The sequence below is a fragment of the Silurus aristotelis genome, assembly GCF_946808225.1.
Source record: "Silurus aristotelis genome assembly, chromosome: 22".
In the NCBI taxonomy this organism is placed as follows: Eukaryota; Metazoa; Chordata; class Actinopteri; order Siluriformes; family Siluridae; genus Silurus; species Silurus aristotelis.
The window spans coordinates 15,495,856-15,510,571 of NC_139595.1; the positions used below are offsets into that span (position 1 = coordinate 15,495,856).

A 14,716-nucleotide genomic window follows, 5' to 3' on the forward strand; every position below is an offset into this window, starting at 1 on the left:
GGGAATGTGAAGCGTTTCTGGGAATCTCAGACTACTGCTGGATAGGCGTCGAACCCTATCATAATCTTTTATCATAATGCTTGAATGAAACAAGGGGGTGCAACTCCGATCCCTTATATCACACTGTTGTTAGTGATATCGCATTTTAAACTGAAAGAAATGAAAGGTTTATAAAAGTCTTAGCGAATAAAGATCAAAGCACAATGCAAAATGAGAGTGCTAGAATAGCAAAAACACACACACACACACACATACACACACACACACACACACACACACACACACACACACACACACACACACACACACACACACACACACACACACATAAATATACACACAACTATAAAAGTGTTAATGGGTCAAAGGAAGGACAGTTGTTAAAAGCATTCTCAGTGCTGATTTTATTGCATGGCAGCTGGGTCACTGACACTTTTACATTTGTTGTTTGTTCACACACACACACACACACACACACACACACACACACACACACACACACACACACACACACACACACACACACACACACACACAGAAAGAGAGAAAGAAAGGGCACGTGTCAGGGCAAAACCATTAGAGCCCTCAGCATAAAAACATTAAACTGGTGAGAAAAATGACACCGTCAGCTGTTTACAAATTATGTCCACTCAATAAACTTTTCTAGAGGTAGACTCTAATAAAAGTTTAGAAGCATTTCAGTAAGGAAACCATCAAGAGAAATGGGAGGCATCCCAGGGCCTAAAAGAGTCTGAATACTTATGTACATGGGGGGGTCTGTTTCCACTTTATTATAGGGGACTGAGTGTAGATTAATGAGAAACAAAAATGCAATTGAACGATTGTAGTATCCCACTCATGCAGCCTCAGATCCTGATGTTACCACCACCATGGTTGACTATGGGCAAGACACAATTTTCTTGGTTCTCCTCATGAGGGCGTCACCACACGGAAACATGTTTATCTTGTTCTCAGACCACAGGACATTGTTCCATTAATTCATGCTCTTGGGACAGTTGTCTTCCACAAACTGTTTTCAGGCTTTCTTGTAAGCCAGCTGTAAAAAAGGGTTTCTTCTTGAATGACGGCCATGCAATCCGACATGCTGAAGTGTGCGGCGGCGTATGGTCTGAACACTAATAAGTGGACCTTCCGCTTATGTAACCTCTAAAGCAATGCAGCATTCATGAGTCTATTTTTTAAAGCCGATTCTGCACCTGACGCACAGCACACGGATTCAACTTTTTTGATAGACCCTCATTTTGGAAAACCTGTGTATGACCCTGAACACTGTACTGTAACTCCGTTTTAGGGTGTTACCGATCTTCTTATAGTCGAGGCCATGTTTGTGGAGAGCAACAATTCTAATACTCAAATCCTCAGTGTCTTTGAACATCCAGTGGTCAGTATGAGAGAACTGTACTCAAAGCACAACATTTTAACTGCTCTAATACAAGATACACAAATTTGTATATAATTTATACACTGAGCAGTTGAGGGTGGGTTAAGAGCCGTGCTCAGGTGCCCAGCAGTGGCAGCTTTGTCATGCTAGGGTTTTAACTCATGACCTTCTTATCTAAAATTCAACATCTTAACCACCGGACCACCACCTCTAAATTAACATTATGATATAATAAAGTTGCAGGCAAATCACATGCTTATATTAATGCACTGATATATTTTTTTTATCATTTAAACCTACACAGACATTTCAGTTTTGCACATGGCACTGATTTAAAAGAGGGGGTATTGATCGATATGGTTGGGATTTGTGTAAAACTATAGTTCATTCGAGTCTCCAGTGTCAACTTATTGCACCAGTCAGGATCGAGGACTTTGAGCTTTCCAGTTTCTCAGTAACACGGCAACTTTAAAAAGAAAAAAACATGAAATGACTTATTTAATTCATTGTAATTGTTGAAAAAGTGCTGTGGCATAAGAACAACACACATTTCTTGTGACAGCTTCATAACACCACTCTTTGCACACTACTGTATATTCCGAGTATATAGTAGGTTTACTGGTCGGGGCTATCTTGTGTTATGTGTATTGTCCCACACTGTCTTGTGTTGTCTGTCTGTCTGTACTGTGTGTCTGTACTGTTAATCGTCTGCACTGTTTGGTCACTTGATGCACTTTATGTAGCTTTATGTTATTTAGCTGTATGTTGTGTGTTGTAGCTCTATGTTGTTTAGTGTAGCACCAGGGTTCTGGAGGAACATTGTCTCGTTTTTCCTGTGTACTGTGTACCACTGTGTAGAGTAAAAATGCCAATAAAAGCCTCTTGACTTGACTTGACTTGATTAAAAAAATGTTCACTACAGCCGTGTAAGATACAAAGCTAAACACTGCACCCTGCTGGTAAAATAATGTATTTGCTGTATTTGCTTGTGTGTGATCAGGTGAAGACAGAAGACAATTTTAAACGTGTTGAACAAAAGCAGGCAGTGACCACGACACAGCCAACACAACTCTAAGGGTTCAATTTACAAAAACATCCAAAATATTCCTGCATTATTTACAAAGCTGTAACCATGCTTTTTTTTGTAACCATGCATGAAATCCCACGATGCATTGCTACAAATGTTAATAAGTAACATAAAAAAATGCATGAACCATAAACACAAAACGTGGCAGCGTCAATGAGAAGATACAGAGGAGAAACCGGAACGTAAACACAGATATGATTAACTGTACGAAAAAACTGTAACTGTAAGAAGTGTGTAACCAGCAGTAGTGACAATATGTAACATATGACCTTTAAATTATCCCACGTCTCATGAGCTGTCACTTTCAAAACATTTGACGTGTACATTATACAACCATGTGAATATGAGCAGCTCCATTGTGCAAGCAGGGAAATTGTCCCGCATATACAGTAGCTAAGATTTTTTTTTTTTTGTAATGACGTATAATTCTGCTGTTATACAGCAATATTTATGTAGGCATGTTTTCCTGACATAATAAAAGCATTATGTGGATTTATTCTTTAGGTACAAATCATAATTTCAAACCAATTTATTTTCCTAATACTGCACAAACCAGTAATTTGTCACTGGTTTGTAGTGAAATATATGGGCATAAAGGACATCCGGCATAAATGGACATCTACTATACTCTTCTTCTTCTTCTTCTTTCGGCTGCTCCCATTAGGGGTCACCACAGCGGATCATCCGTCTCCATACCACCCTGTCCTCTACATCTGCCTCTTTCACTCCAACTACCTGCATGTCTTCCTTCACCACATCCATAAACCTTATCCTTGGCCTTCCTCTTTTCCTCCTACCTGGTGGCTCCATCCTCAGCATTCTCCTACCAATATAACTCATGTCCCTCTTCTGCACATGTCCAAACCATCTCAATCTCACCTCCCTCACCTTGTTTTCAGAACGTCCTACATGCGCTGTCCCTCTAATAAACTCATTTCTAATCCTGTCCATCGTCGTCACTCCCAACGAAAACCTCAACATCTTCAGCTCTGCTACCTCCAGCTCCACCTCCTGTCTTTTACTCAATGTCACTGTCTCTAAACCATACAACATCACAGGTCTCACCACAGACCTATAAACCTTCCTTTCATTCTTGCAGATACCCTACTATCACAAATCACTCCTGTCACTCTTCTCCACCCACTTCACCCTGCTTGCACTCTACTATAGCCTGAACATCTACTATACTACTATCATTAATATACAATACTATAATGTGTACTATCATTTATAATATACACTATATGGACAAAAGTATTGGGACCATATGTGTGGGAGGGACACAATTGTGCAGGAGCATTACATTTTCTCTTCACTCGAACTGGTGAGACCCGAAACCGTTATAGCATGACAATGCTCATGTGCAGAAAGCCAGCACCATGAAGATATGTTTACATGAGTTAAAAATAGAAGATCTTGAGTGGCCTGCTATAGATCTCTGTACATGCACACTTTAAAAATCCAGTGGAAGATCTTCCCAGAAGAGTGGAGGACATTGTAACAGTCAATGGGGACTAAATGTGTAATGGGTTTGAATGCAGAAATCTCAGTCAGTTGGGGATGAGTTTATAGTTCAGTATTACACAGAGATCTAATTGTGAATTATGTTCCTGCTGCTGTCTACAATCGCGAGTTCATATTAAGCATATGTGGCTTTGCAGCTGACATGCTAATATTCTACAATTTGTGCTTCCATTTTCAATAAACAAACTCCAACAGTTTTTAAACCAATCAATTACTTTCATTGTTTTTAGCAGGGAGAATGTCTAAGGCTGAACAGGATGTGTGCACTGGTTGTTGGTGAATTGAGCATTGCTATGGGAAAGCCTTATATGTTGATAGTATATTCATACATTTATATATATTTTAAGCACAGGGAAGTCTGGTGTTGGTCCAGTGACAGCCGATTCCTTTGACACACCACAAATTAAAGCAGTCGATATAAATAAGTGCTTCCACACCAAGAGCTACTCGACAAACACCGTGCTAAGTCTGCTAAAGCTTTCTGTCACAGATTAGCCTAGCATGAACCTATGATTCACTTCAGTTTTATTTGGGTAGCACTTTGAGCAGTCACAAGCAGCTTTACAGAAATCCAGGTGTCGAATAAGATTCCTAATGAGCAAGCCAGATGTGACAGTGGTGAGGAAAAAAACTCCCCTGGAATGACACGAGGAAGAAAACCATTAGAGGAACTCTAAGTTGAAGTAAAAGAGCACATAAGGCAAACAAATATCAAAGTGCCTCATGGTCTGGTTTTTTAAGGATCCATAAGCATGTACTTTCCAAGATTTTCCAGGCATGGTTTGGTAATTTCTCAGTCCAAGATGTGAAAATATTACAGTATATGCCGACACACAGATGTAGGAATTGTTGCTATTTGGTAAAGGAAAGGCGGATGTAGATATTTTTTTCTTCATGCTCCAAAGCGTATTTTAAGGATAAGATTTGATCAGGCTCCATTATATCATTTAAACAGTAGTATTTCTAAGAAATTATATGAAATCTCAGGAGAAAAGGTAACAGGGAAGATCTGCTTTCATATGAAGGGTCATGATAAAACCCCTTTCTCTTTCTCACCCCTTTCTTTTTGACTTTGTTCTTTCTCCTTCATCACTTTCACTCTCATTCTCTCTCACACTCTCCTTCCTGCTAGATCAATTGCACAAAGAGATAATCATCTCTGCTACTGTTATACAGCCGAGATCAATATATACTGTACAGGTATTGAAATGATCTCATCTGGCACTGTGTGTGTGTGTGTGTGTGTGTGTGTGTGTGTGTGTGTGTGTGTGTGTGTGTGTGTGTGTGTGTGTCTGTGTGTGTGTTTATTCTAAAGCCTTAGTTGGAAATCCATTAGAAATTTGGTTGGGTATTAAATAACCAACCCAACCTAAAAGCAAAAAAAAAAAAAAAATCCTTTATTTTAATTAAAATGAGTTCCTGAGTTACTGCTCGGAAAGGCGAGGGGTCAAGCCTCGGTGAAGCCAAACTGCTATTTTTGGGGCCCTTACCCTCTGTGCACCAAGGTTTCTGTATCATGGCACTGTTCCGGAAAGTACATGTGCAAGTATAAAGCACATTTATAGCGTGTCTCTCCAACTGCGCCCTCTGCTGTCTGTTTGGATTTATTCACTTTTTTCCTGTTTTATTCCGTGTATTCCCTTTTATTCTGTCCACAAGTTGCTATCCGCTGTCTAGACTTTCATTTTTTTGGCACTATGAATTGTGTGTGCACAAACACCACTTGTTCAGGACACTGTATTCACATTCGCTGCTCTGTGTTTTTCCTCAGGCCCAAAAAAATGAGCGAGAGTCCATCAGACAGAAGCTGGCACTGGGGAGTTTCTTCGACGATGGACCTGGAATTTATACCAGCTGCAGCAAGAGTGGCAAGCCCAGCCTGTCCTCACGGTGAGTGTGTGTGTGTGTGTGTGTGTGTGTGTGTGTGTGTTTTAAATTAAGGAGACAAATATTTGAAATGAATTTTTTCACATATTCCATTCTACACTGATAAAAATACTGTCACTGATTTTGTTTTTACGTGTGGCTCCACCGCAATATTATTTAAATGAGTCATGCAAGTGAAGATCACTTTCTAGCGTGCAGCCTTTTGATTTTACATTCAAATCGCAACCCGAAATTTCCTGTAAGTCACAAAGTAGATGTGAAGTCTGTTTTGGGGACTTCGGCTGCAGGAAGATTAAATGATGCACACTTATCTGGGTTTTTTTTTTTTCTGGCTTTCTCTCCTCGAGAGCTTAAATCATCTTTCATTCCAGCTGTTACTTAGCAACATCACATGAGGAGGAGAAAATGAGGGAAGAGACCTCAAACAAACTTCCAGTTATTCCACTGTGTACTTCTGAAACATCATGTTCAGAATTTTGTGTGTGTGTGTGTGTGTGTGTGTGTGTGTGTGTGATTGTGAGAGAGTGTAAGCATTAGAAAACAGGAATTACTTTCAGAGTCCGGCGTTCACTCTCTAAGAACGAAGGCAAGGACTTCCCCTTGTGAATGTAGATCCCGGCATAGACGTGCTTCCCAAAAGAGAAGAAGCTTGCAGAGACACACACACACACACACACACACACACACACACACCTCGGTTGTCTAAATGTGCGGAGGGACACTGTGCACTTCCTTGGAAGGAATCTGGACAAGTCATATGAAATGTTGATCACCACACACACACACACACACACACACACACACACACACACACACACACACACACACACACACACACACACACCTTCATATTCCTGTCAGTCATCATCAACATGGCTAAATATGGAAAGACGCAGAAGCACCCATGAGTTCACGCAATAACACTGCAAAAAGAAATGATTCCATCATCCAGGTTTTTCAAAACCGAATCAGAAATTTTTCCGATCACCAACATTTCCTGTTAATATAGTTTCTAATAACCAATGGTTTCCTAATGGTTAACAGTTGGAATCTTATAAAGTAGTTCTACTTTGGACCTTCCCTGTTGTAGGGTCCTTCAAAGACCCTTCCATAAAGAAACAAACTAAAGAGCTTTGGACAAGATCTAACCTTAAACCCAGGGTCCTTGAGTTGTCCTTCTGGTAGAATCCTGTCACAGAAGATCAAGATATCATGGATTATAGGTATTTGGTGTGTAAAGGTATCAAAACTTTTGAATTTATCAAATGCATTTGATTAAATGCAACTAAAGAAAACGCCTTCATCTCGGAATTCATGCTTGGGAACACAGGGTCTCCTCAACCCAGAGTTCAGCAAGTGGCATCAAATGACCACGGATGCTAACAGTAAACGCAGAAGCAAGTCCAGTCAAGTCAAGTTTATTTGTATAGTGCTTTTCACAACAGACATTGTCTCAAAGCAGCTTTACAGAAAAAAACAGTGAAGGTGAATGGTGTGCGTTTGTCCCTGATGAGCAGCCGTGGCGACAGTGGCAAGGAAAAACTCCCTTAGATGATATGAGGAAGAAACCTTGAGAGGAACCAGACTCAAAGGGGAACCCATCCTCATATGCACTTTAAAAGAGTTATATTGCATAAACACTGAACAGGCATAACATTATGACCACCTGCCTAATATTGTGTTAGACAGTAATAAGCAATTTGAGCTACAAGAAGCTCATCTGTTGGATCGGAACACATGGTCCAGCCTTCACTCCCTTCGTGCATCAATGATCCTTGCCCACCCATGACCCTGTCTCCGGTTGGACCACTTTTGATAAATACTGACCACTGCAGACTGGAACCAGCCCACAAGAGCTGCAATGTTGGTGATGCTCTGACCCAGTCGTCTAGACATCACAATATGGCCAAAACTCGCTCAAATCCTTAGCTTGCCCATTTTTCCTGCTTCGAACACGTCAACTTTGAGGACAAAATGTTCACTTTTAATACACCTCTAATTTATCCCACCCACTAACTGGTGCCATGATAAAGAGATTCAGTGTAATTCACTCAAAAGGCATAACTTTAGAATGTCATAATGTTATGCTATGAGGTTATATACAAGAATGAGCTTAAACAGAGCAAATTACAATAAAGTCGATCATACGGCTCACGGTTTGGAAGATGAAACTATACACAACGAACTGAACTGTTGCCATGCCAACAAAACTGGGTTTCAAAATCATTTTAAATGCAGATGTTTCACTTCAATGCGGTTATGCAAAATAACCGTGAATATTAAATGTTTTCAGTTTCACACATATTCAGTCTGATTTATTTATTTAAACTGAACACTGTTTGAACAAAAGTATTAGGACGCCTGATTTTTCCCGCCATATGTGGTTCTTCTCTTAATTGTTACCACAAAGTTGGAGACATACAACTGTATAGGGTGTCTTTGGATGCTGTAGCATTGTTTGTGTCACTGTGAGCTCCATGATGATACGGTGGTGTAAAAGATCTTGAGTGGCCTGCTATAGAGCTCTGACCTCAACCCTATTGAACACCTTTGGGAAGAATTGGAACGCTGACTGCACCCCAGGCCTCCTCACCTCACCTACATCAGTACCTGACTTTACTTCCCAGAGGAGTGGAGGTTGTTATGATGGCATAAGTGTGGACTAAATGTGGAATAGGATGTTCAAAAAGCACATATGAATATTATGATCAGATGTCCTACAGCGTTTTCTTTTGTATAGTGTAGTTATTGTTATTTTCTTTCTAATCATAAAGATTTTACTGTTGGTGTTTGCAGTCATTTAAATTCTATTACATCAGAATCAGTTGAAATTGAAGTAGTTTTAATGTCCACAATCGTTGGTCCTTATAGTGTAATATAATATAATAGCTAGCTAGCTAGATAGCTAGCTAGCTAGATAGCTAGCTAGCTAGCTAGATAGATAGATAGATAGATAGATAGATAGATAGATAGATAGATAGATAGATAGATAGATAGATAGATAGATAGATAGATAGATCTAATAAAAAACAAATAGTTCTAATTTGCATATTATTCATAAATACGTCTCATTATTGTGACTTTTTCTGTTGTCTTTGAAGTTGTTTGAACTTGAAATAAAATCTCCTTGCTCCGTTTCACAGTAGGAAATCGAACCATGCTTGAACTTGTTGCTATAATTATAAGATCATGTGATTCTCATGCATGTCTGGTTTGATGCTGTAAAAAAATATATATATCACACTTCCAAATGTCTATATTCCTCCCATATTTACACCAATCAAGCGATCTGAAAATTTACACTTCCGTTTCCGTTTTGCCGTGTCCATCTTCTCCAGACAGACTGCTGCAATCTGCTTGTATATGATTGGTGGAGATGAAGGGTGTGTTATTTCAGGACTGCCAGTGATATAATCTATTGATCTACTAATTGGTCAATTCATTCTGGAGCAGAGTGCGTAAAGACAGATTAAGTCCTAATCTGAACAGATTGCAGGGTTTTTTTCCTCATTTGTATTGATTCTCCTTTGTGGTTTTTCTTTGTGAGCGTTATAGGGACAACATCTGGCCTATTATAAGCGGTTGGGTCACTTTTTCTGATTTCTGTAATAAATAAATTGCTCACTGCTCTGTCATATCCAGCATCGAAAACATTTTCCATGATAATAGCCACACAAACACCCTTGCATCCTCCCAAAACAGGAAATCAAAAATGATTGTGAAACAGCGGAAACCATTATATTGCACATATTGTCACAAATGGCATGATTAATTACAGTCATGGTAAGCTGATTAGGAGAGATTCCACTCAACTAATAGTGGTTTGTCTGTGTCTGTGTCTGTGTGGGTGTGTGTGTGTGTGTGTGTGTGTCTCTCTCTCTCTCTCTCTCTCTCTCTCTCTCTCTCTCTCTCTCTCTCTCTCTCTCTCTCTCTCTCTCTCTCTCTCTCTATTCACCCCCCCCCCCCAACCCACCCCCACCCTACAGACTACAGAGTGGTATGAACCTGCAGATCTGCTTTGTTAATGACAGTGGGAGTGACAAAGACAGTGATGCAGATGACAGCAAGACAGAGACCAGCCTCGACACACCTCTGTCCCCTATGGTATAGACACACACACACACACACACACACACACACACACACACATATACTATGACTCAGGGCCGCTATAGCCTAGATCACTAAGCTGCCCAGTATAAACTGAACCTGTTATAATTCACACTGTCAAAAGGTATTCAGAAAAGGCCTGAGTGAAAAATCTTTCCCTGCTGTCATGTGGTTATAAAAGCAGAGCTTCCCAGCAGCCATTTACCATAATGTATATAACACTGTGTGGTAGATAGAAGAGGACTTGTACTTCACCTAATCATACTGAACCGTAGATTCACACATTACACTTTGTGACATTTCACTTTATTAAAAAGAAAAAAAGAAAAAAACGGTTTCTGGATTTTTCCCACAATCCTGTAAATGATTATTTAATTATTTTAATTATACGCTGGGTGATATGTTTATAGTATGTCATTGTTGTGTTGGCTAACTAGATAGATAGATAGATAGATAGATAGATAGATAGATAGATAGATAGATAGATAGACGGACGGACGGACGGACGGACGGACGGACGGACGGACGGACGGACGGACGGACGGACGGACGGACGGACGGACAGACAGATAAATAGTATATATATATATATATATATATATATATATATATATATATATATATATATATATATATATATATATATATGACAGTCAGTAATTCAGTCAGTCAGACAGGCTTTCTGTCTCATTCATTCATTCATTCATTCATTCATTCATCGTCAGTCCGCTCATTCCCGAATATTTCAGACTAAATAAAACACTAAGCTCGTTCATAAAGCCTGAACTTTTAGTTCAACAGTTAGAATGTCTTCTCTCACACCCGTTTTATATATATATATATATATTATACACTATATGAACAAAAGTATTGGGACACCTGTCTTTTCCATCCGTATGTGCTTCTTCAATCAACTGTTACCACAAACTTGAAGGCTTCCCTTTACTTAAACAATGAGACCCAAACCTTCTCCAGCATGAAAAGACCCTTGTGTTCACAAAGCCAGCCCCAAGAAGTTATGATTTTCATAAGTTAGAGTGGAAGATCTTGGGTTGCCTGTTATAGAGCTTTGACCTCAAACCTACTGAACACCTTTAGGATGAATTGGAACACTGAATGCAACTCATGCCTCCTTATATTACACCAGTACCTGACTTTACTTACACCATTGTAGCTAAATGAATCTGCACAAGCACACTCCAAAATTTTGTAAAACATCTTCCTAGAAGACTGGAGGATATTATAACAGCAAATGGGGACTGAATGTGGAAAGCAATGTTTAAAAAGAGCCTACAATTCTCATAGTCAAGTGTCCACAAACTTTTGTTGTCCATATAGTAAATATAGCATAGAAGTGTTTTCAAGCATATTAATGAAGGGATTTTTACGTCTGTGCTATCTCATAAGAACAGACATTCAGGAGTCAGAGGGCATTTAATAAGTTAAGCACAGGTTCGTTAAGGGATGACCATTTGTTGCAAAATGTTTGTGGTCAGTCTTAGGAGTGTCACCATTTTTGAAATAACTATACAGTTGCTCTAATGAGAAAATTGCAATATTTCTTGCCCCCTCTTTTTTTTTTTTAAGACCAACAAATCTGAAGTTTTATCTTTAATTAGCAATTTTGACAATGCAATTGTGATAAGATAGATACACCATATGAACGTTTTCCAGCTCTATGTGGTTCTTTCCCAAAATGTTTCCCTGCACTCAAATCTGGAGACCCAAACCTGTTCCAGTATGAAAGGCATGCCCCTGCAGAAGCCCAGCTCCGTGAAGATATGATTTACATGGTGGAGTGCAAGATCTTGAGGGGCCTGCAATAAAGATCTGACCTCAACCCTATTGAACACCTTTGAGATAAATTGGAATTCTGACTGCACCCCAGTGCTCTTGTGGATGCTCTTACTAACACCTCTGTGGATGAATTGTCCACAACCACACTTCAAAATGTAGTGGAACATCTTCCCAGAAGAGTGGAGGTTTTTATAACAGCAAATGGGAATGAAATGTTAAATTGGATGTTCAAAAGCACATACTGTATGATTGTTATGGTCAGGTGTCAACAAACATTTGTTTATAGTATATATATATATATATATATATATATATATAGATAGATAGATAGATAGATAGATAGATAGATAGATAGATAGATAGATAGATAGATAGATAGATAGAAAGATAGAAAGAAAGGGATTTGGATGTAAAAAAAAAAAAAATGTTCAGGGCCTTTTGTCTCCTCCCATTTCCTGTCTCATTTCATCAGTCTTTCAGATGGGCTTCTGAGGATTCTCATGTTCCAGATCTCATAAATAATTTTGCACCAATGTGTCGTGGCATTTTCGGCATGTGTCATCTTGATGCGAATGTATTAGATGAACTTGGTATTGGCTTCTGGTGTGGAGACCAAGGGCCTTGTTCAGATGTGTGTACTGTATGTAGAGGGATAGTGAAGGAGTATATAGGGCTTGCGTTCTAGTTGAATGTATTTTGTATCAGGATTGTTTCCAAAAAATTAAAAAATCTGGTGGCTGCCGTTGTGAAAATGGAGCAGAAATACAGCTGTTAAAGACTGATTGAGATTTAACCCTGTTACAATATGTGTGTAAGCAATATGTGTAATTTCCTGTATGATATTATCTGTTTTGTCCGTTTGTAATGAATATAAAGATGAATTCAGACAGGGATTTGGATTTGCTAGTGCATGAACAATGATTTATCGAATTTATCTGATTTCCGTATACACGCTTCACACTTCCTCTCAGTTGTGTGAAACATGGAATAAGCAGTTTTTCTTTTTTTGACTAGGCCCTAAGCCAACATTCAAACTGTTTCAATTTCTGTAGTCAGAGGATGGATGTATATAGGAATGAACCCACGTAGTTCCTAGCTGTCCATGTATAATAACTAACCCACTATCCAATCATCCATTAAATTTATGAAACATCCCTTTTCTTGCACCTGTAGAGCAAGCAGAGTTCATCGTACTCTGACCGGGACACCACAGAAGACGACTCAGAGTCTCTGGAGGACATGGATTTCTTAAGCAGACAAAAGAAATTGCAGGCTGAGGCCAAACTTGCTTTGGCCATGGCTAAACCTATGGCCAAGATGCAGGTGGAGGTGGAGAAACAAAACCGCAAAAAGTCACCAGTGGCAGATCTGGTAAGTGAGCTTAAAATGAATGTGATTGGTCAGAAGTTGGTGTTAAGTTTTTCTATAACAGTTGTTCCAGCTGCAAGGCAAATACAGCATCAGTGATGGCGTATTGCTGTGAAATTAGATGAATGAACAGTATGGGACAAACCATTCCTGAGATACTCTAATTAAAGGCTATTTTTAAGCGATGGGTGAAGACTTACCTCTTCCTTAAACACTTAATCTAGCACTTGTTTCCCTGTTTGTTTTGTCTTTGTGCATATAAAAAAGAATGCCTTATTTTCTGTCAACAGGCTTTTAGGGTGATGTATATAAAGTTTGTATTCTAGCGAACCAGTGTTGATTTATTCATTGTCTGCTAAATGCCATGAATGTGAATATCTCGCTTTTGAGACTACGTTAACTTGCCTGAAGGTGGCTATAAAGATGGGGCTAGTTGTTTCAGTAGGTGCCAAGATATCTGGATAATCAGATATAATCCACACTTTTGAAGCATCGGACACATTCCGTCCACCATCGAGGCCATTTTGGAGCATCAGGTACATTCCGTCCCCAACAGAGCCGATTTTGGAGCACCATGAACAATGAATTCCACACAAAAAAATCCGGTGAATTTTGAACTAATCATTACATATGTCTGAGATAACACATTTGAAAAAGTGTTATTTACAGAGTGCAAACTTCTTCCTCTAATTGTTTATGTCACATCATTACATCCCAGTTTCTATTCAGCCTGTCTCGCAATTTTGTGTTTTGCCATGCGCACGTTGGCCGTATGTGTCCCCTCACTTCCAAACCCACAGCGCTAACCGGGGAACAAGTGGTGATTTGAGGGAAAAGACCCGAAATTTGTTGATCTCATCTTATCAAGACTGGCCGGTTCCTCTTTCTGTCCACGGCGGCTGTATCACTTCCTCTGCGTCAGAGCCCAGTGAAAGATCAGTGTTATTTATATACTGTAGCGCAGGATATCTGAATACCTAGAGAGTTGTAACGAACACCTCTGGGAGTTTCTGATGAAACTAAATTGATAAAAGGTAGCGCAGTCGAACTTGAGAGCGGTGGGGAAACAACAACTTATCAGCTGCCTGAGAATGAGGTGTACACCCTTGTCATGTTGGGAAAAATCCCAATTGAAATATTTCACGAAATGGAAATATTGATCGCAATTCCCTGAGCATGAATTCAAGCCACATCATACCGTTCTAAATAGAGTGTAAATATAGTTATAATAAAAATGTTAAAAAATTAGTTGAAGGTAGTTTTAAGGTTGCCAGTCTTTTTCTCAGTTGTGTTAAAATTGGCTTAGAAAAAATGCACGAATGTTTTAGGCACCCATTAATTTCCTTTTTTTTTGGAGTTTGTTTTCTTTGCCTCGACTTTTTGTCCAGTATATTTATCGCACTTATTTCTAGTACAATCAACAATAATCATAACTACAAATCTGTTAATGCCTTTCTAAATTAATTAAAGGTAGCCTTTGGTTGCCAGTCATTTTGTGTTTACACTTTCTAAGGAAAAATACACAAATAATTTAGGCACCT

General features: G+C 39.2%; 1 protein-coding gene across 8 annotated transcripts in view; it reads left to right on the plus strand.

Annotated features, from left to right (window-relative positions):
* The window catches only part of schip1 (schwannomin interacting protein 1), a 365,243-nt gene that overhangs the window by 343,403 nt on the left and 7,124 nt on the right, over positions 1-14,716 (plus strand). For 7 of the 8 annotated variants that reach the window (XM_083525662.1, XM_083525664.1, XM_083525665.1 and 4 more), the window contains 3 exons: positions 5,785-5,903; positions 9,887-10,004; positions 12,981-13,178. In XM_083525662.1, the coding sequence (XP_083381788.1) occupies positions 5,785-5,903; positions 9,887-10,004; positions 12,981-13,178 (435 nt within the window). Of the gene's footprint in view, positions 1-5,784; positions 5,908-9,886; positions 10,005-12,980; positions 13,179-14,716 lie in introns of all 8 variants that reach the window. The other variant, XM_083525669.1, reaches the window with a different exon arrangement.